Raw genomic sequence first — 22,500 nt, forward strand, 5'->3', positions numbered from 1 at the left:
CAGGTATTTCCTAATATTTTAAGTTAAAATAAATACTTCTTTGGTCTACGCAGTGCATCTGGCTCGGAACTGGAAGGCATTAAAGCCTGACGTAGGAGAGGTACTGAAAGCTGTTAAGATAATTTAAAGTTTCATAGAGAACACAGATCCTATTTGTTATCGTTTGTAGTAAACGTAGTGATAAGGGAACGTGCTCATCAATCACTGTTACTGCAAGGAACACCAAATGTGCCATTAATATCCTTCTCAGAATGCAGTCGTCTTTTCGTGCAGAGTTTTATTTAAAAACTGGGAAATCTATTCTGAGAAATATCTTCACCTTATATTGGTTGTTGTTAATTTTAAAATGGGCACTGTTAAGTTACAGGGTCATCACATGCATATATTAGTTCCTTTTTAAGACTTTTTTTTGTATTCGATGCTACGATCGTAGTGGTTCTATTGCTGTTAAGGCAAATAGATCAGTGGAATTCAACTAACAGGAAGTTACTTTAAATTCACGTGATACTTTATAGCCTAATATAAAGGAAAATACAAAGGTTATTGCTGTCATTGTGGGGAATGTTAACTCCGTAAAAAGGTCTCTAATTAAATCATATTTCTCGTCATGAAGTAACGTTTTACCTTCACTAATCTTATGATCAGTGGTCGTTTCGCATGAAAGATATATAACGCTCTTTAATGTAGATTGGTCGTAATAAAGCCCAAGGTACAATGTTAACCCTTCTAATAACCTCCAAAATTGAATAGTGAAATGGCTAAATCATCCCCAACATTGCATTATTAAATCTCAAGACTATCCCCACCTGTGCAGTACAAAACATAATTGTCTATTTTGCATGCTCTAGTATCAGTGGCAAAGGAAACGTCTATATTACAGTGTCAAATAAAAGAATGTTTCTAATCTAGCGTTCTAATTCTATATTGTGAAATGCCAAAGCAACTTTCATAATGCGGCAAATTAATAACCAAGCAGATTTAGTGTTGCAATAGTGCTCAAATATCTCAGAATAATAGATGGTGGACTACCCAAATATTCCATATTGTTGCATGACGAAGATGCATATTTTTGTTTAATATGATTAAATATCCCACATATTTCCTTAACATTAGTTAGCTACATACGAGGACGATATTGAGTAACGAATATCAGAGCCCTCAAATAATGTACATAGTAAAGTAAGCAAAAAATTCTGTATGATTAAGTGTCGCTCTGTTCATCAGTGCCGCTTTGTAATTAGATAAATAATGTCCATCTTGGTTGTTAAAGTTGCCAAATAACTCACTTTTAAACAAGCTGAGGGTCTTATAAAATTATGAACACTACTAAAGTGTGAAAATTGCCAATATTGCAATTGAAAATAACAAAGTATTCTATTAATTCTTCAAAACTTTGCATTGCCAAGTACGGGTTAGATACTGAGTGTTGCCTTGAGGTGTACCCAACAAATCCTAAGGTTGTATGGTAAAGGGTCTCATAATCCATATATTCATACCTTAATCTATGTAAGGTAAGAACTCGTGTAATCTGTATTATACATAGTTAGGTCCAAAAATTATAATCAGCTCCTCTCTTTTCGAATAACACAAGAAAACACACTTTTGTATGGCAGAAATAAGATCATTTGTAATATTCACGAAAAGTAAACGAATTATTTTATTTCTTTTTATTTTGGCTACTTATTTACGGTTATTTATTTCTAGGGAGAGTTACTTAGTTCAGTACTGGTGAATTAAAAACTACCTAGACATTGGTTTTTATTTCTTGATGTACAAATCTATATATTAATGCATACATTTATTAATCATTACATGTTTTCATTATTACAATATAAATATGATTCACCACTTATTTTTCCTTTACTTTGCTTTTAATTCCTCATTCCATTTGTTTGATTAATACCTGGTTTCTTTACATGTCTCTTGTAGTCTTTGTTTCCAGATGTATCACTGTTGACAGACGTCATTGAAAACTGAGGTATATTCTTAGAAGTTTCTCTTTTTGTTCCTTGGGGAGGGAGAAAGTCACGTGTGAAAAGTTGTCTGTCCTCTAGAGTTCAGTGGAATACAAAGCAAATTTTTTAACGACCCTTTAAATTGCTAATCATACACTAAATTCTCTTTGCGTGACAATACAGAAGCTTATTTGTATTTGTCACGCTATGTAGTAATTACTTTGTGTGTGCAAGTATGCTTTCGTGTTTGTTAGTCACTATAATATGCAAGTTCCTTACCCGTATTTACCCTTGGCAACTTCTTTTCCCCCTTGTATTTATTGCCTCGTTTATTACTGTTTCACGAAGGTCCTTTTATTAATAATATAGCTGGTAATAGCCTAACCAGTTACCTGTTTGCACTACAGAATGACGTTACTAGTATTGTAAACTGTCATGAAATATAGTTTTTTTGGGATAAACTATTGTTTTATCCCACAAAATCAATATGTAATCATCTGATTACATAAATTCCAGATGGCATTACATACATTGGCAGAATTCTCGTAAGGCAGTGATTGAACGGCGAAACTCAGAGAGGTGTTTTTCATGAGAAAAACTGTTCATGATAATTACTGAATCATAGAATAAAGTATGCAGTGGAATCTATTTCGTGATTGGGAAGAAAAATAATCTGTGAAGGAAGGAGCAAGGGACAAGTTACCAGAAATACTAATATCTGAATAACATTTTTAAAATTTAACTTATCTTGCCTAGTTACCAGAGTTGTCAAGCATTTTTTTCGCTTATTGAATGAAAATTGAAGTATTTCTGTTATGCACACACACACATATATATATGTATATATATATATATATATATATATATATATATATATATATATATGTATATGTGTGTGTGTATATATATATATATATGATATATGACAGACAGCATGTGTGTGTATGTAAAATTCTGCTGTGTAAGTATCTTTCTACTATTTATGAAATGAGAATATCCCCTGCGACAAAAGGAAAATATTAATCAATTATGAACAAGGTATATATGGAGCATGATAAGAAGAATCCATAAGAAATCTGCATAAAAATTAGGGTAGAAAGGACATTAGAGGATTGATGGGGATGGTAATTTTTTTTTTTTTTTTTGAGTGACTAGTGCTTGCTTATTACGATAAACAACATTGAATTTTCTGTTTCTTAGCTAGCTAAGGGAATTTACCTACTGGGACTGTTGTTGTTGTTTTTTTTTTTTTTTTTTTTTTTTTTTAAATAATATAATTTTTCTTTGTAGATTAGAAATTCTTTATTCTTTAAAGAGAATCTTGAAGTAAGTATTATTAGATACCCAATAGGATACAACGAGAAATTGCATAATACAAATGTAGGATATGGATCGTAGAACAAAATGTTTTAAATATTCATTATGCTAATAATTTTGTGGTTAATATCAGGGGGTTTTACAGAAAACTAAACATGTAAATGTAAGCAGTATACAAAAGTACCATATAAGAATTATTAAATCAGAATATTGATTGGGATTCGTTTGTTAAATACAATGTGCAACGTACTGAATTTTTTATGGTGTCATTTCTCTCAGGAACATTTGTTTTATGGCTTTGCAGCAATCTCGCCTTTTATAAGGTGTTGTGCAGGAATTTTGGAAAATCTTCTCTTGGCCAAGTTCCCGTGAAATTCCTCTTGTACTTTGATAACTTGCTGGTATTTTATTATTTTCTTTTCTTTTTTATCAAGGTAACCCTTTTCTTTATTAAATTTGCTGATATATGGAAACAAGCTTTGTAATATTATATATAACGTGTGAAGTCCATTAACAGCAAGACTTGACATTCCTTCTTGTTCCGTTTAATGCAGTATTCTGAATTTATGGTTACCAGCTAAGAGTATTGTGGGCGTTAATGACCATTACAGTTATGTAGCCGTATAATTTATGGTCACTCATTAATTTAAAGCGTAATAAATTTCAATATTGTCGCTTTTTCAACAGTTTTTTTTTTCTTATAAATATTCAAGCCATAAATTTCGGAAAACAATGGAGCTTTACACTAATTCGATCCCTTGCATTTATTATCAAGTGTTCTTTCCTTTCTATTAACTTTTAAATGGATCGAGACATTACATCTTCATTTGGTTCCCCTTCACATATGTATATAAAACGGATATTTGACTTGAAAGTGTCCCAGGCTACGTAAAAATGATCTCTTGATGTACAACACCATTAATATAATCAAAATAATCTAAGAATTTAACTTAAGGTAAGGTTCTGTTTATTTCCCGGCGATATGAGCAATTACCAAATTAATGCATGTTTTAATTCCTTGGGTTAACTGGCCATTAACTAACCCCTAAAATGGAATTATTGCTGACCTAGCATTAATTAAATTCACAACGCTTAGTTGTGCTGTTATAGTTGCGTCTTTTTGTATCTTTCCCTTCTTTTTGCGATTTATACGACGTCTTAACTTTTCTCTATTAAACCAAAGATAAGAAAATGTTTTGCCTGATCGCAATCGCGTATTCGACAAGAAACTAATAAATGTATCCGATTGATAAAGATTTAATCAAACAGTCTAAAGCACAATCAAGTATTTCAATCACAGCAATTTCTCTCTCTCTCACTCTCTCTCTCTCTCTCTCTCTCTCTCTCTCTCTCTCTCTCTCTCTCTCTCTCTCTCTCTCTCGCAGTGCTTTAAGAGGGAGGGGGAACTGTTATCAATTAAAGAGAATAAAAGTTCAAACACATAATGATACCTAGTATACTTATGGTGAACTAAAGATGAGCATACACTCTTAAAAGAATGAAATACTTAATAGGTATTGAATACTTAGGTACTTAGCTTGTGTGAGTTAACGATGTAAATGACGCCACAAGTAGGTCAATGATGGGGTGTTTAGTGTTGTTGCTGTGGAGGGAAACCTCAGCATCAGTCTCCTTTAGTATCCAGTCATCGTTATGACAGACAATACAGTCAAAAATAGCCCAAATTCCTCTCCTGACGTGAACTAAGCGGCTGCAGGATCAAATCTTTCATCCTATTCGAAGGGAAGGTTTATTAAAGTTAATTAAACGCGGAGATATTTCTAATGATATATAATAGACTTCACTCTTCAACTTAATTGTATTCTCTCGAGCGTAGTTTGATTACAACATAAAATATAATTGGAAACACGATGACTCTGTTGCCACTTAGGCAATAAATAATCATTGAGCCCATATGATTAGCATAACGACATAGATTAAATTAACTCTTCATATATGCAAGCGACATCAAGACGCCCTACATTTGTTGGTGGCACATTAGCCGGCAGCACAGTTTTTACGGGTGGCGACGGAAATCTGATTTTGTGTCAGCAAACATTCCACTATATAGTGTATGCTAATGTATGCTGACAGCGCATTATTAAGACTGTATTTAACAACAAGAGGGTATGTGTCAGACTTCTTTTACCTCCACTCCTATTTATTATAAAATATTAAAACTTACTTGTACTGTTATGTGGCATGCAATATTATTAATAAACACATTTTCTCATATGAATAATCATTATGCATTATGTATTTTATACACCCCTCTTATGGTTTTATCCTTGTTTTTCAGGTAACGTTTTGGAAAGTGTTCTTCAGGTGGCTTGAATATGCCCAGCCATAATATGATCATCCTATTCTCTAGAAATCATGAAAGTGAGTGTTACTTATCCTATTTTTTCCACTTGTTTTTGGTCAGAGCGTACAATATTCATGGAAAATTTTCGTGATATACTGTATGTGAGAAGATACTTTTATTCGAAAAAGTGTAATGTATTTTTTTTTTTATGTATGGCACAGTACTAATTAGCGCAATGGAAAACAAGTTACCGGAGCTGGTGAAAGAATATCTATAATCTTCTAAAATGAACATTAACCAACAGAATTATGGAAGTAAATGGAACACAGAAAGATGAAGCGATGAATGGAAATGGTGATTAACGTAGGTTTTTGGGAGTAAATGTAGATGACGGTTGAATTGCGCATGAATGTGGAATACAAATCTGTAGATTTGTTGCGTAAGATATTTTCAGTTGCTAAAGTTCAAATGTTAAGAAAAGTCTTCGTTATTGTTGATAACTGTAGATGGAAGAAAAATTCTAGAACTTGATGAAATAAAGATTCTGCCGGGCACATGGTAAATAAAAATGCTGAAAACATAGAAATCAAAGGGAATATTCGGTGTGCATGCATAGAAGATAGAAGCCAGAAAATGATTGATATTTAGAAGATCTTAGAAGAGAAGGGCTTTGATATTGTATACGTGTTAATGTTAGGTGTAAAAATGTACGAAGTTAATGTGTAAAAATTTGCTATTTATTTTGTAAGACTTAAGTATACTTTTAAAAAACATGAGTTAATCTTGTATAGGTTCTATGCCTGCGAGCTTCATCGATTATCTATTAGTCAGCAGATATATGTAGCATTGACTCCTGTTTCATAGTTTTATAAAGTCCTGCCTTTTGAAAAGGTGCGCACGCCATAAAAATAGATGGGGGAAGAAGTTATTTATTAAAGACACGATTTTTTTCCATCAATGCCAAATCTAGTTTCTATTCTGTAAAGAGAAGTAAATTCGTATTTTGTTGAAAGTGCAGCTAGCGCCATAAGAATTTAACTTTCCTTAAGGTGACGATAAACGTGAAGCTGATAAATGTAAAGATAATAAACGTCTATGATGCTGGCAGTATTTCTGAAATAAGAAAAACCAAACTAGCTTAGCGCCATTAACCTCGAGAATAAAACATGTTTATCCATAAGAATATTTTATGAGAAAGCACTTTTCCTGAAATGGTAGTAATCATTAGGTACACGGTGAAGTTTCAGCCATCACCTTTTACTGTTTACATTCGTTCTTTTATGAAATTTTATTTGATACACAGAGATAGGAAATGGTTTTGTTTTTAGTTTGCATATCTCTTGGTGGGCATTTGTTCGTTTATTTGGCTCATTAATCAGTTATTTATAGGACTATTTTTATAGTTTAATTGGTGGAACTCCGGGACTAATCTCAGTATCAATAAAACAATCAAAAGAAACTTATAAAAGTTATATAGACATCTGAGGGTAAATATGCTTATTTATTGACGTCAACTTCAACAATTAATATTTTTTTCGGCTATCAAAGGAGTGGCTGATATGAATGTGTTATGATTCTTCACCTATTAGTGTCGGTTCATTAATCTACAGTAGTCTATTATTCTTGAATGTCCAGGTGACCAAGGACACATAATTTCTCCCGATTATTCATTTCATACTGTAATTATTTCCAATGATTATTGACACTCTGCACTGCATTGTTAACGATTTCACTTATTCCTCGCCCGTACTTATCGCGACTCCGACATGTATCCTTCATTACTGGACGATTGATAGGATCATCCGATCAGGAATACTCGGTGATTTGCCAAGCCCTGGAAATGTAATGGGAAGATAGTAAAATGTTCTGCAGAAAATCCGTAGAGTTAATGAGGAAGAAGATTTTTAAGGTAATAATTGCAATTTATGTCGAAATCTCAATTATGAATCACTAACTGGTGTTTGTGCATTAGCTTTCGATATCATTGGATTGATATAACTTTTATACAATTTTCGGTTTAATGGTAATTTATTTTTTGTCAGTTGTGATAAGAGTTCTTAGGTAAAGCCTTTCGAATTAGGTACTAAAGTAGTACTTTGTGATTTTGCTGACAAGGATATCTGGAAACTTTTCAAACACGTATAGAAATGGATGTTTTCGTAAGAAATAATCAATAATTTAGCGCACGAATTATTATTCCGTATTTGTATTCCTTGATTTTCGTCATTTACGCTCACCCATATTATTATTATTATTATTATTATTATTGTTATTATTATTATTATTATTATTATTATTATTATTATTATTATTATTATTATTATTAGCTAAGCTACAACCTAGTTGGAAAATTAGGATGATGTAAGCCAAATGGATCCAACAGGGAAAAATAATCCAGTGAGGAAAGGAAACAAGAGAAGTAAAGACCAATTAAAATTAAATATTTTAAAACAGTAACAACTTAAAAATAGATCTTTCATATACAAACTATAAAAAGAGACTTACATCAGCCTGTTCAACATTAAAATATTTGCTGCAAGTTTGAACTTTAAAAGTTTCAACGAAAAATCGCGTGCTGGGAATAGAAATGAATGGCGAACGATTATGACGCAGTTCCGATAGGCCCTGCTACTACTTTTGACGTTCAACTCATTCAATTGCCTGATTAAAAAGGTTATTCCACAACCTTACCAAAGCTGGAATAAAACTTTTAATATACTGTGTAGTATTGTGCCTATGGCAGACAATGCAAAACTGTTACAGTTAACTCCACATCTGTACATAGTACAGGAGTGTACAGACTGAGAAGATACGAATGCAATGGATGGTCTAAATTATGAAAAATCTTATGCAAAATTCAGAGAACTAATCGAACAACGGTGCCAGATATTAATATTCAAATCAGGAATAGATTGCAAGTTTCTATCCAACAAATTAAGATGAGAGTCTGCACCTAAAGAACCAGACAGAACAATGCTCAAAACAAGACAGAATGAAAGAATTATAGCATTAAAAAAAAGACATATTACCATTCCTTGTCCATTTAAAGAAATAGACTGAATGTGATTCTCAAAAGTAAATTTGTAATTATTATATTCTGAGAAATGGTGAACCACTTTGACAATCTTCTGGCAAGTTCCATTACGACGGCTTCTCATGCTGTTTATTATCGTATACTAGTGTACGCGACTCGTAGAAAATGACGGCTAAATATTCAGATGGATATGCACACACACATACGCATAGATTCAACACTTCCCACCCCTTCCCCATTCCTAACTACAACTTGCTGGTTCGGAAATTTGTGGGAGATTGTGGTTCAGAGTGTACCTCTCGGGGTTCCCACTCTCCAGATTGGACTGTTAATCTCCCCCCTACCTGAGGACCGAGGAAAGGCCTAGTGGTCATACGTTTGACAGGTAAAAAGATATATATATATATATATATATATATATATATATATATATATATATATATATATATATATATATATATATATATATATATATATATATATATATATATATATATTTATATATATATATATATATATATATATATATATGTATATATACTTTCTTTTATGGAGAATCAGGACCGTCCAACTTATTTAGTCTAAAGGCCACTCTTTATAAACACCAAAACTGACGCGAGCCACGTTGTGTGTGTGTGTGTATATATATATATATATATATATATATATATATATATATATATATATATATATATATATACATATATATATATATATATATATATATATATATTATTATTATTATTATTATTATTATTATTATTACTTGCTAAGCTACAACCCTTGGCGGAAAAGCAGGTTGCTATATGCCTAAGGGCTCCAACAGGGGAAATAGGTCAGTGAGGAAAGGAAATTAGGAAATAAATTACAAGAGAAATAATTAACTATAAAATATATATTAAGAACAATGACAATATTAAGATAGATCTTCCATTTATAAACTATAAAAACTTAAAAAACGTAAGGGGAAGAGAAATATGATAGAAAACCGTACCTGAGTGTACCCTCAAGCAAGAGAACTCTACCCAAAGACAGAAGACAGTGGAAGACTATGGTACAGTCCAAGATTAGAGGACAATGGTTTGATTTTGGAGTGTTCTCCTAGGAGAGCTGTTTATCATAGCTAAAGAGTCTCTTCTACCCTCACTAAGAGAACATTGTTTATGTGTGTGTGTTGATGAATATATATATATATATATATATATATATATATATATATATATATATATATATATATATATATATATATATATATATATATTGCTCAGAATTTAGGAATAAAAAAGTTATTTAATTATTTCAGAGGAATTGAAAGGAATGTGTTTCTCTAGCGGGCCACTTTTAGTTATACATTTGCTATCACTCAGGTTCTCTTGCTAACACGAGCCCATTGAAATATTGCACTCGTTTAAGAATTGTGTTTGTTCCGTATTGTGTTCTTTCTCATAGGCCTCCTGTATTGTTTTGTTATTCCTGAATCTAATTATTATTCTGAATAATATTAATTGAAGAGTGATATTCACTTGAAGGTTTTTGTCATATTGAAGTTTTCCATCTCCTTTTGCTTTTTAGTTCATGTTGAGAACACATAAATATTATTAGATAGCGTTACGGGCAAATGGGGAAGAAAGAGCTTGGATGGCTTATAAATCAAGTTGCATCTCATGCAGTGGAGTTGCAGTATATTGGGGGATTAGTGGAGTCCGTCATTACAGAATGGGGATGTTTGCAAATGTATTGCAGTTTGCTGCATGCGGTCTTTTATGGCTGTGGGTTTAGTGGGGGGACTCCGAGTCTTAACGTTCAGGTAATTGGCTTATGACGTAAACGCAATCTGATGTAGGATTAGACCACGCCCTAATATTCTGGATATCTTAAATGAGAGGGTGTGCATTTGTTGCACATATTTTTATATCTATCGCCACTTGGCGAAATCTGACGTATTCGCGTTTTCGCAAAGAAACGCGGTGCTGATATGTAGTTTGAAATAGAATTAAAAATCTTTATCACTACAATCATATTTTAATGACTGAATATACACATTTAGACATTATGAAGACTAAGAGTTGCCAACAACACAACAACACCAGCTCTTGAAAATTCAAGGGCTCTTGAGAATGAGTAAAGAAGCAATCAGTATTTTTGTGATATTGTGAATTGGTATTGTATTTTCATCAAACTGATATTCCTGTTTTTTCATCAGATCGATCCATCTGCAAAATTACATTGATATTCCCAGGACAAATTTTCCACATGATACATAATCAACCTGATAAATGAATTATGGATAAGTTAGTCCATAGTTTTCCCTATGTTGTTGAGGACTTTGGGAATATCTATTATTACAAGACTGTCAAGTCTATTTCTGTGCTTTAATTTGTCGTTTGTAACTGTTAACTTCAGGTGTAATCATATCTAAGTCAGCTGATTTTGTCATTTCAGTTTACCTAGCAGTTGAAATAAATTTTAAAACTTTCTAAATTAACAACCAGTATATTCTTTTCTAGGTTTTTTATTGAGGAGTAGAATTATTAGTAAGGCTAGAGATGAAGGGAGTAGTTAATGGAGAAATTTCAAGAAAAGAAAACGATATAAGACTTTCATGTGTGTAGTTGAATCCACCAGGTATATCCACCTCAGCTGTGATATTGCTTATTTATTTTTCTTAAGATTTTTTGGGTCTGAAACAAAGGTGTTTATATATCTATGGCTGTTCAGAATCTTTATGATTCGCGTGATGTAAAAGGTCAAGGAAAGGACGGTAGATTTATATTTTGTTATTTGCAGCTCTCACCATACTTCAAATACAGATGAGAGGGACAATGCTGAAATTAGGAGTAAAGAATATTCTAAGATGTATGTTGGGCTGTAGAAAATAAGGTGGGAATAGTCGAAACTATTCTTGGTAAATGTTAATATAGTTTAATAAAAAGTAAGGAATCTAGATTTTTCCCATGAAGATGAATCATACGGTAGTAAATTAATTGGCAGCCTGGTATAATATCATTGACGGTGAGGAATTTATTTTTCAACATGTGTTTTGTAACTTAGCGGTATATAATATAACTTTATTATGATGGTATAATAAGCTTTTAACTAAATGTTTAGCATGTTACACTTAAATGCCGTCTTATGCATCTCAAAAATGCTTAATAAGATAAAGAAAAACTGTGGAGGTAGGCTGGAAGTTGGGTTGTAAATGTGCTATGATTTGCCACGCCTTTGGCATACCAGAGACCAGCAACGTCCCATGGTGCCCGTGTTGTATCTCTGGGGTCACCTGTCTGTCAGCTAGAGAGAAGAGTAAGAGAAAATATCTCCCTTTATCTATGAATGGTGTGTTTGAGAGAGAGAGAGAGAGAGAGAGAGAGAGAGAGAGAGAGAGAGAGAGAGAGAGTGTGTGTGTGTGTGTGTGTGTGTGTGTACCAGTTGGCCTGGAAGCTGTAAAATTATCCATGGATTCTTGTTAGAGAGATCGTCTCGGTCAAAGCTACGAGCAATTTGGCATATCTATACTAAAGTAGCTCTGTTTCTCGTTGAGATTCATTGTGCTAGCTAGATTTTATCTTGTCTATTTTGTAATAGGCCTCGCGATGCTGCCCTGAAAAGTAGATAAAAGAAATACCTACGTGTTTTGTGTAGAAGTATCGAGTTTTATACAGACTGTTTCACGAAATTCTAAAAATGTCTGACCAATATGAGAAAAAAATCATCTGTCTGAGAGAGAGAGAGAGAGAGAGAGAGAGAGAGAGAGAGAGAGAGAGAGAGAGAGAGAAAGTCACATTGATATAACTTTAAACACCACTACTGTTATCTAGTGCTCTTTATTTCTCCTAGGGGAACTTTTAACCAAAAATATGTTACCCTTTTCAGTAACTAAGTAATTATATAAACAGACAACGAACATTCATTCTTGGATACTAAAGTTGAACTGACCCGATTATGAATTAATTGCAATCTATATGATTTAAGTTAGGAAAAAAAGTAATAGTAAGATAAATTTTGGAAAATCCTGAAAATTACTTTTTGTATCAGTGTCATTTAAAAAAAAAAATACGTCTTCTAGGTTATTGATTTCAATAAATTAATAATATTGTAATTGATATCTTGCAGTACGGTGGGAAAGAGTAATTTGGTGGAAGACCAGGATAGTTAATCAGTATTTTTGCGACCTTTTTTGGATAAGTGGAAGGTTTTAAATTTAAAGATGATAAACATGACTAAAATACAATTTGATCAGAGGAGCATAACATTACTTAGTATGCCGTGTATGGTAGCATTTAGATTAAGAGAGTAAGGCAGGCAATAGAAGGAGTAATAAGGGTAGGAATGTGGGTATTGGTAAGGAAAAGGTTGTAGGGATCAACTGTTTGTTATGAAACAATTACTGTATATGAGATATCTGAAAGTAAAATGAAACTTACAAGGGCCATGAAAGAACCTACGAAAATATATATTAAAATTTACCTAAAAGTAAAAATTGGGTTACTTCAAAGATAATAAATTATTAAGATTAATAGAGACTTGTTATAATGGAAGGTAGTAGGTTGGCCATGGCACCAGCCGCCCGTTGAGATACTACCGCTAGAGAGTTAGGGGGTCCTTTGACTAGCCAGACAGTACCATATTGGATCCTTCTCTCTGGTTACGGTTCTTTCCCTTTGCCTACACAGACACCGAATAGTCTGGCCTATTCTTTACAGATTCTCCTCTGTCCTCATACACCTGACAACACTGAGATTACTAAACAATTCTTCTTCACCCCAGGGGTTAACTACGGCAATGTAATTGTTCAGTGGCTACTTTCCTCTTGGTAAGGGTAGAAGAGACTCTTTAGCTATGGTAAGCAGCTCTTCTAGGAGAAGGACACTCCAAAATCAAACCATTGTTCTCTAGTCTTGGGTAGTGCTATAGCCTCTGTACCATGGCCTTCCACTGTCTTGGGTTAGAGTTCTCTTGCTTGAGGGTACACTCAGGCACACTGTTGTATCTAGTTTCTCTTTCTCTTGTTTTGTTGAAGTTTTTATTGTTTATATATGAAATATTTATTTAAATGTTGTTACTATTCTTAAAATATTTTATTTTTCCTTGTTTCCTTTCCTCACTGAGCTATTTTCCCTGTTGGGGCCCCTGGGCTTATAGCATCCTGCTTTTCCAACTAGGGTTGTAGCTTAGCATTTAATAATAATAATAATAATAATAAGCGAAGTATGTCTTGAATAATTAGGTAGGAGAATATCTGGTTTAATGTAAGAGTGGGTGTGAGACAACGCCGTGTTATGGCTGTTCAAAATTTATATGAATGGAGTGATGTGAATGGTTAAAGAATTTCTTTTGGAGTGGTATATGTTTGCAAATGATACTATACTGCGAGAACAGTGAAGAGAAAGGTTAGAAACTTCATGCAAGAGGAGAAAGATGAGAGTAAATGTGTGCGAAAGTGTTAGAAACCAGGAATGTTATGTGGATGGCTTCAAAATTACAGTGATTGACTTTCATAAGTATTAGGTGTAGATGTGTCTTTACTAGCCAGTACACATATTCATTAAAATGGAATTACTACATGTAATAATAATGCTATATTGGATATAGCTAGCGGAGATATATATATATATATATATATATATATATATATATATATATATATATATATATATATATATATATACATGTATAATGTTTTATGCGGACTGGTATATCTTTTCAAAACTAGTAGTAGACAGTTAATGGTGACTGCATCTTGGCGGAATGGAACGTTCTCCATAAAGATGTACCTGATGAGCTAGGATTTATAGCTAAGGACCAGTCTCATCTACTGATCTGAATTTTTATTTACTAATGTGTTTAGGGGATTATCTTGAGAGTTGACCGCATGACTTTGCTATTTTACTGCAACTCTAGTCACCAATCTTTGGCATTGACTAACTCGCTAGGTAAAGTCTGGAATTTATAGTAGACAGTGGCTCAGGGCAGTGGGGCTAAGGGTCATACTGCTCCTGGTGGAGGGAGGTTTTCCTAAAAGGGCATCCTACTCCTGATCGGGGGTGTACTGCCGAAAATCAATTATTGGTTGATATTGTGATCGTGGGGTTGTTGCTTTTGAGGTTCTTGATGCGCTTAATGGGAACACTTCTTTCCAGATAAGGATTGTCCCTTATCTAGATTGATGACCCTCTGGCTAACTGCTAATAAAATTAATTTTTGTTAAATGTGGAAGCTATTAGGCAAGATGGAGGTGCTGATGGAGATATATTATTATTTGAAACCAGTTAAATTAGTAGTGCTGATGAAACATGCATATTTCATGAGCCCATCAGAAATCAAATCTGCTAGGGAGGGAAATTAAGAATTTTAATGGATTCAACCGATTACAAAATGTTGTGGTATTGATAATGCCTACAAAAGCCTAACTTTTTTGCAACATAAATTTTTCATAAATCAAGTCCCCAAGGTCATTAGCAATCATCTAGAGTTTGCTGGTGCTGTATGGTGTTGTAAATAGGTATTTGATAATAAAAGTTTACATGGAACAAAAGGATAGTAAGAAATATTTGAAAAGCCACCATTCATTTCAGTACAATAGTGAATAAAGTCCAATTTCTCTGTACTGTGTTCCAGTATGAATTTAACAGTAAAGTTGTGTGTTACATTAATGGTTTGGCTAGGAATGATATTAATTGTTCGATATTGCAAAGATCATCGTGTAAATTAATGGTTTGTTATTCCAACAAGGAGGGTTAAGGAAGATGAAGAGGGAAAACATTATACAGATGGTTTAGGCAAAGTGACTCATCCATTAACACCCTAAAGAAGCCATGCAGTGAAGAATGTTGTTAACTAAGTACACCAAGAGGATTATGTTTTGTTAGTCTGAAGAAAGGACAGATGAGCAAGTTATGTGGAGTGTCACAAGAAGAGGAACAAAAAAATTAACGTAAAATACTGCATACTTGGCAAATGGTACTGTACTTTAGCTTTGTGTGAGATTTTCTCATTTTAACATCATGTAAAGTCATGCAGTTAGGCAATTAGAATGAAGAGACTCAGAAAGCAAAAATGCCACCATCTTCATGTTGTTGGAAGTTGCTGAAGCCGTCTCTTCTGGTCTTTCCCTTTAACCCCCGGAAATATCTTTATTCTTGGTCCATACAGCTTCAGGATGCTGAATGACCCTAAACATGATATTTTGATTAATGTCTTTGATCTTTTTGAAACCGATGAACCTAACCAATGGGAAATTAATGCCCTTGACTTGTGAATCATAATTAACTTCAATCCATAAAAGTTGTTGCTTCCGAGCTCCAGAAACTTGTAGCTGGACTCTATACTGCCCAAATTTCTTTCCTATTGTAGTCCTATCCCCAAACAATTTTGTACATATGGAAATAGAAGGAAGAAAAGTGATTAATGGAAAATTAAAAATTGAGATGGAAGGTAGGATATTAACAATCTTTTGATCTTTTGTCTTGGGTTTGGTCCCAAAGATTCCGATTTGTATACTTTTTCCGTCTGAATAAATGAAGGAAAATTATGCAGACTCTTAACCATAGAAATACAATAGGCTACATCTTCTATGGAAAATTCAAAAGGTAAGAAGTCAGGCCATTTTAATAGTTCATGATGCATATATTGGTTATGATCAACTGAAGGAAACTCGAAAATTATCAGTATTTGTTTTACCAGTTTTAGATGTGTTGGTAGTTTTGTTGTAACTGTTAATACTCCTTGTATATCACATTTAAGCAATTTAATTCAAAATACAATCCGGTGATAGCTAAAAATTATGAATTTATGACGAAATAGGTAAAATGCCCCTTAAGACGCTATGTGCTGGAGGTATAAGAAATTACTTGATATTTTATCTCTCTCTCTCTCTCTCTCTCTCTCTCTCTCTCTCTCTCTCTCTCTCTCTCTCTCTCTCTCTCTCTGTGTTATATTAGATCCTGAGGCTACGGCATCTCTTCATCGAATTCTTTAGTTTATTTATGGGACGTATCAGGGAACATGTAATTAAGTTATGGCGCACTTGAAGAAGGTAAATACAAGCTGAATAATGTAAATACAATAAAAGACACTCGATAGATTTTTCAAGCATTTACCAGTCGTGGTCTACTAATAATGCACCACCCTATTAAACATTCATCGCCTAAAATGGGACCAAGCTCTCTGTCCATAAGGCCTTATAAAACTATGCAAAATTATTGTAATTTTGTTCACAGTTCTTGGACGGTACGTCATGTCTCCAAAAGTAGCCACCTGATATCTGGATCCCCTCGTACATTAAAGTCATTTATTAACGGTAGCAATACACTAGTTTTATGAGTTTATTAACAATGATAACAATTAGCGGTGGTGATGATTTACCTTGCAATGTCTCCTTTATGGAAGAGCAGAGGTTGCCCATATTATCATTTAAAACCAAAGTATATTGTTAAGCTCTTCTAAGAACACCAATGTAAGGATTTCATAACTTTCAAAGCATTTTCATTGGGCTGAAGAAAAGTTTAAATTTGTATTTAATTTCAGCTTAAACATTTATGAATAAAATATTGACATATATAAGTTTCGGGCAAGAAATTTTCATTTATAGTCATCATTATCCTCTTGTGATAACCAAAATTTGTCATCAGATTCCAAACTGCTTCTCAGAAACTTCCATGGTATGAATGGAACATCCTAATGTTTGAAAGGCTGAACCCATCATATTCGCAATACTCTTTGGTGTAGGAGAAGTGATTGCGGGTGCTTACAGCCTTAGACCGATTTCCTAGCGTTTCAAGTTGCGCTGATTTGAGTAACCCAGAGCCTTTGATGCCCCCTTTTTTGTCTCAACGTTTAGTGCTTTTTAAAGTCAACTTATTTTATACAAATAAACTCTGCTTACACAAATGAAAAAGAATGCCGGTAAGACATTTTGACTTTGTAGATTTGTTCTTTGTAGTTTCGTGCAATAAAGTCAAGAACCAATACATATCTGTTTTACTGTAATAACGGCTTATATTGAAAAAATGCACATCGTCGATTCAGATTAGTCTCGCATTGGTCAAAAGTCTCAGTCGTTAATTAAATTCATATTTATCATATTTTCATAAGTAAGTTTATTTTGGTAGCCTATCTAACATTACGAGTTTATTTTTCTGTTTTAAATGATTTTTAAAGAGTATTCAAGTAGGCTACATAGTCTTTAATTATGTACTTGTATAATTTTTCCCATATTTTGTAAATATCATTTTTTTCATAATGTGACATCCGTTATCACGCAAAATCCAATGCTATTTTTTCTCATTTGAAATTTACGTTAGAATAAATTACTTTCTTCGCTTTGAAATTCAAATTTATTGACTCTACTCAACAAAAGAGACATTCGTAACCAAAATGTGTCCTTCAAAGTTTCTTCAGGCAACACGGAATTTTTATTTTTCATTACAAAGTTATGGCAGGTGAAGTCGATATATATAAAAAGTTGTATGAATATATTACTGAGTTTGCTTCCCAACACTTTCCGAAAAATTATAGCGTACGACATTTTCTTTTTATGTTGACTAGATTTCTCAAATCGGGTTTAATCACTTGTCTGTATAAGTCATGGGTTCTTTCTATAGCTGTTTTGGTCATTTGGTTTTGTTTGTTTAAATTTTGTATTTCTTTCATTAGTATAGGTACGTGAATGTTGTTATTTTACTCAGAACCATTGGTTGTCTGACACTCAGCTCTTTTTAGTAAGGAAAAGATAATTATAAAAGTAAAACTTTTAATCAAATATACTTTACTTTTATCGTCCCCCATAAAAAATTCCTGAGCTGAAGAAGAATGGGGCTTTTAGTTGATAACTCTTTTACGTATAGAGATTAAAGTGTCAGTGCTGTAAAATATCAGATTTATAAAGTTTGTGTATCACTTCAACAATTTCTTGCTTTTGTGAAATGTAGATATGAATGTCACTATTTTTAGATTGCCAACGGGATACTTTTACTAATGCACGAAAGAAGCTTGTTCCATATTTTTTTACTTTGAAAAGTAATCTTCCAAAAAAATAAAAAGTTATATGCAAGATATTTATGTAATGAAACCATCCGTTTGTGTACAAGTAATAATGGACTAGTATTTCCGTTGCTCTTGCTGACTAAATTTTATAGAACTATGCAACATTTCCTGAGTAGAAATGAAGAGAGGTTACCGTTAGTTTTATACATTTAAATCCATCTTAAACTTGGGCACATTCTTTCCTTGCCATTACACCTCAGATTAAATGTATTAAAAAGCTTTTTCTTATGCTAAAAGAAGACAGTCACGTAAGAGGAAAGGCAATTTCGGTTCATAACGCTATTTTATACAAGTCTAATGAAGATGTCAATAGCTCAGATCGATAAGAGAAAGGTGGCCAGTTTTAGAAGTCATTTAGAATTCAGATGATCTTCAATAACAATGGTTCTAAATGTACATTTTTTTTCATTATACAATTCTTTTGGGGGATTGAGGGTAAATATATTCCCTATAACATTAGTTGAGTCTATTTTCAGTTTGTTTTTTTTCGTAAATTTACTGTGACAAACAAAAAAAAACTTAATATCATGTCTCTAACAGCCTTTGTCACTATGAAGTCTCTGGTTATGAAAACGTCTGTTTAAATGCAAAAAAAGAAAAAAAAAAAAAAAAAAAAAAACAAAATAAAAGAGGAGCATATTAAAGGTTACTATCATCGTATCTGTTCTTTTTTTTATTTCTATTTCTTGACCTTAGGATGTTTTGTCCTGGAAAAAGTTAATTGGTGTACTGTATAGACCTTTATGTGTAACCACGAAGGGAGGCTGTTCAATATGAAGCTCTTAAATCATTCTGGCAACTCTTCTTCATTATTTTTTATTTCTTTTCCTTTGCACTTGTATCATATTTTCAGTGACAGTTTTGAGCCCCCACCCCCCCCCCCCAAAAAAAAGAACATATTATTATCGCCTGCTGTTTTTTTTATTTATCGGTTTATTTGTATTCATTAGCAAAATCATCCATTGAAATTTGTCTTTGAATCATCATATTAGTCAATAGGGTAGCGACTTTTGGATCCCTCATCATATATTATTCATTAAATTCGAACGGTGTGGCAATTATAAAAAGTATGTTGGCCAAACAAAATTGGTAACTCACGGGTCATTTTCGTACAAGTAAAGCACATTCCCCTAAGTCTTCATAAAATATAACTACTTTACATGTTTTAAAGTTTTGTCATGGCAGTTTACGATCACCTCTCAAAGTTTAGTCATAAGTCATCTCTTGAAACATTATCGGAATATAAGCTTAGCAGAGGATTGTGATATTTTCATGAAGAAGCTATTGGCTGGATAACTTTACTTTTACATTAACCTGTCACTCAACTAGTAGAGGAGTGGTTCATTTAATCATCTGTAGCGTAACGATAGTGCAACCCTTCATTATCAAAGATAATTTATCAATGTTTTCACTCAATTTTAAACACATAACCCATCATCTCCTCTAGATGACAGCAGTAGATTGCCATTTTCAGCTCTACTTTTTTCTTGGGGACACTTGAATTAAACCAATGTTCTAAAAGAACTTTAAAAGGCTTTTCGTGATTATCAGGTGACTGGAACAAATATTGATTGGGTTTTTGATAAATTTAAATCAATTTAATAGTTAGAACTAGCCATCAGATCATTTGCATAATTTTTCACACCAGGTTGAATATGGTAATATGGAATACCTTTATGACTGGTTATACATTGAAGTTTCCTTGAGATATTGGGTAACTATTATCATAGTGACCTTATCATGGCGAATCGATCTGTATCGTAGATACCACCAACTTAACTTTTTGACATTGCTAATTATTACTAGAACAATAGTTTATGTGCTTTCTCATGAACTCCGGCCTTTTTGCCCGTTTACCCTACATTAACAGAAAGATATTCAAGCTATATCTGTTTTTAAAAAATCATTTTAGATGTTGATAATCGTTGTTCAAATTTTCATCCATCTAGTTTACTATTTGATTGCTGAAAAGTAGGTTTTAATGATTTTCCATAACCCATATGCAGGCCATGCGTATAATATACCTGCACTTGACATTCTACTCGATAGATCAGAGTATTTGATGATAGTTTCCATTAACCAATTGAATGCCTTGTTCGTACTTCAGCTTCACTCGACATTGTACTTGAAAGATCCGAGTATTTGATGATAGTTTGTTCTACTTTAAATTTCAAGCTTCCTTATTTACATTAGGTACGTCATATCTAAAATGCTGCCAGAGAGCTTATATTTACAGAAATAACTCATATATTTTGGCTCATAGATTTTAGAATAATGTCCACTTTTTGATGCCATAATCCTTCAACTTAATTTCTATACATAAGAGGATAGTTACTAAAACAGAAATTCATTTATAATTTTCCTTTGGGAAATTCCCTTTTTGGTCTCTCTTCCATGGGTATTTTCAGAACAGGTTATCCTCAATCACCATTATCTGCTACTTATCTAGAACGTGAATATCTCTATTCTGTTGAAGTGCCACAATAGCCAATATTAGACTTTTAACGTTCCTTTCGTGCTAGATTTGAATGTGGATTCTCATTATTTTAAGAGACTGTAATGCTATCTTGAAGTATCTTACTCCGGCATCTTTTTTTCTCATATACCTTTTTTTTCTTTTTTTTTCAACTATGTTTATATTTCTCAATTCGTTTTTCACTTATGTAATATGTTTGTGTGTATCTTTTTTTCTGTTTTTGAAACTAGTTAGCGGACTATTTAGATACCCACGTCAGAATCTGAATCAATTTGAAAGCGAGATGAAACCTGCGCATCAATTCTCAACCTACGTCTGACCCTGCACCTTGAGTGCCCCCATCTTTCTCGGCATGGCATGAATTTGTTTATACAGGGTTCCTCCTTTCGTGAATTCTTATTTAGAGATACTTTCGGGCTCAAGATAATAGAACAAAAATTCAGTAGTTTTTCATATTTCATTTTAGCTTTTGAAAGAAATTACCTTTGAGTCTCCCTTCTCTCGCTAATGGATTTTATTAGTTTTATGAAAGGCCACTTTTTATCTAACATTGCTCCCAAATCTGTATTAATTATTAGATAAATATTTAACTGATTTGCATGAGGCATCTTATTTTGAATTCAGTTAGAGTTACAGGTAAATGTTCAGACTTTCATGTTATATATATTATCGAATATATTTTAGTTTATTGTTTTTAATACATTTTCTGTAGCTACCAAGCATTATTTAAAAGATTCCTTCTTAAGTAGCTAAAACCACTTGTTATAGCTAATACATCTTATTTGTAGATAAAGACTTGTTTTTGGAAAAATTAAGAATTAAAAACAGGTTTCTTAGTCATATAATTACAATAACGTGATCTATGAAGACGTTACTTTTTCCATTTAAATGAAACCAAGAGTTTTCAATTGTAATTTAATGTGTCATTTCCTTATTAGTTTCTTTGTTGCCATTTCGAAGTTGGTTTTTCACTAGAAATATTTCCCTGTTGATCCCTCTCTGCGAAAAGAGGATTTTAAGATGCAGGAAGTTGGCACATTAGTAAATGAAAATTAGTTAAAGTTCGAACAAAACTTTGCTCATTATTTTCACCAGCCAGAAAATTCAGTGTTCTGACAATTAAACATTTCCTGTCACATTTGCGTCTTTTTAACTTATAACTACATTTTAGTATGTCGGTGAGTTTGAATAATATATGAAGCAGTTGACACAATTTCACCTTGAATGTAATATTATCGCTGTATATCATCATTATATCTTATCTACTTCCCCATTTCTATTCGACTACGGTATGAGACGCTATCCATCCCATCGTATCTCCAGCCATATTCAAATTGTTCTGATAACAAAAACCACAAAGTACGTTGAA

General features: G+C 32.9%; 1 protein-coding gene across 1 annotated transcript in view; it reads right to left on the bottom strand.

Annotated features, from left to right (window-relative positions):
* Nucleotides 1-45: 45 nt before the first annotated feature.
* LOC137654033 (uncharacterized) overlaps nucleotides 46-22,500 on the bottom strand; it is a 32,179-nt gene continuing 9,724 nt past the window's right edge. Inside the window, exons 2-3 of the mRNA XM_068387669.1 lie at nucleotides 1,904-2,008; nucleotides 46-110 (exon numbers count right to left, since the gene is read on the bottom strand). Of these exons, the coding sequence (XP_068243770.1) occupies nucleotides 46-110; nucleotides 1,904-2,008 (170 nt within the window). The remainder of the gene's footprint in view (nucleotides 111-1,903; nucleotides 2,009-22,500) is intronic.

The sequence above is a fragment of the Palaemon carinicauda genome, chromosome 15, assembly GCF_036898095.1.
Source record: "Palaemon carinicauda isolate YSFRI2023 chromosome 15, ASM3689809v2, whole genome shotgun sequence".
NCBI lineage: Eukaryota > Metazoa > Arthropoda > Malacostraca > Decapoda > Palaemonidae > Palaemon > Palaemon carinicauda.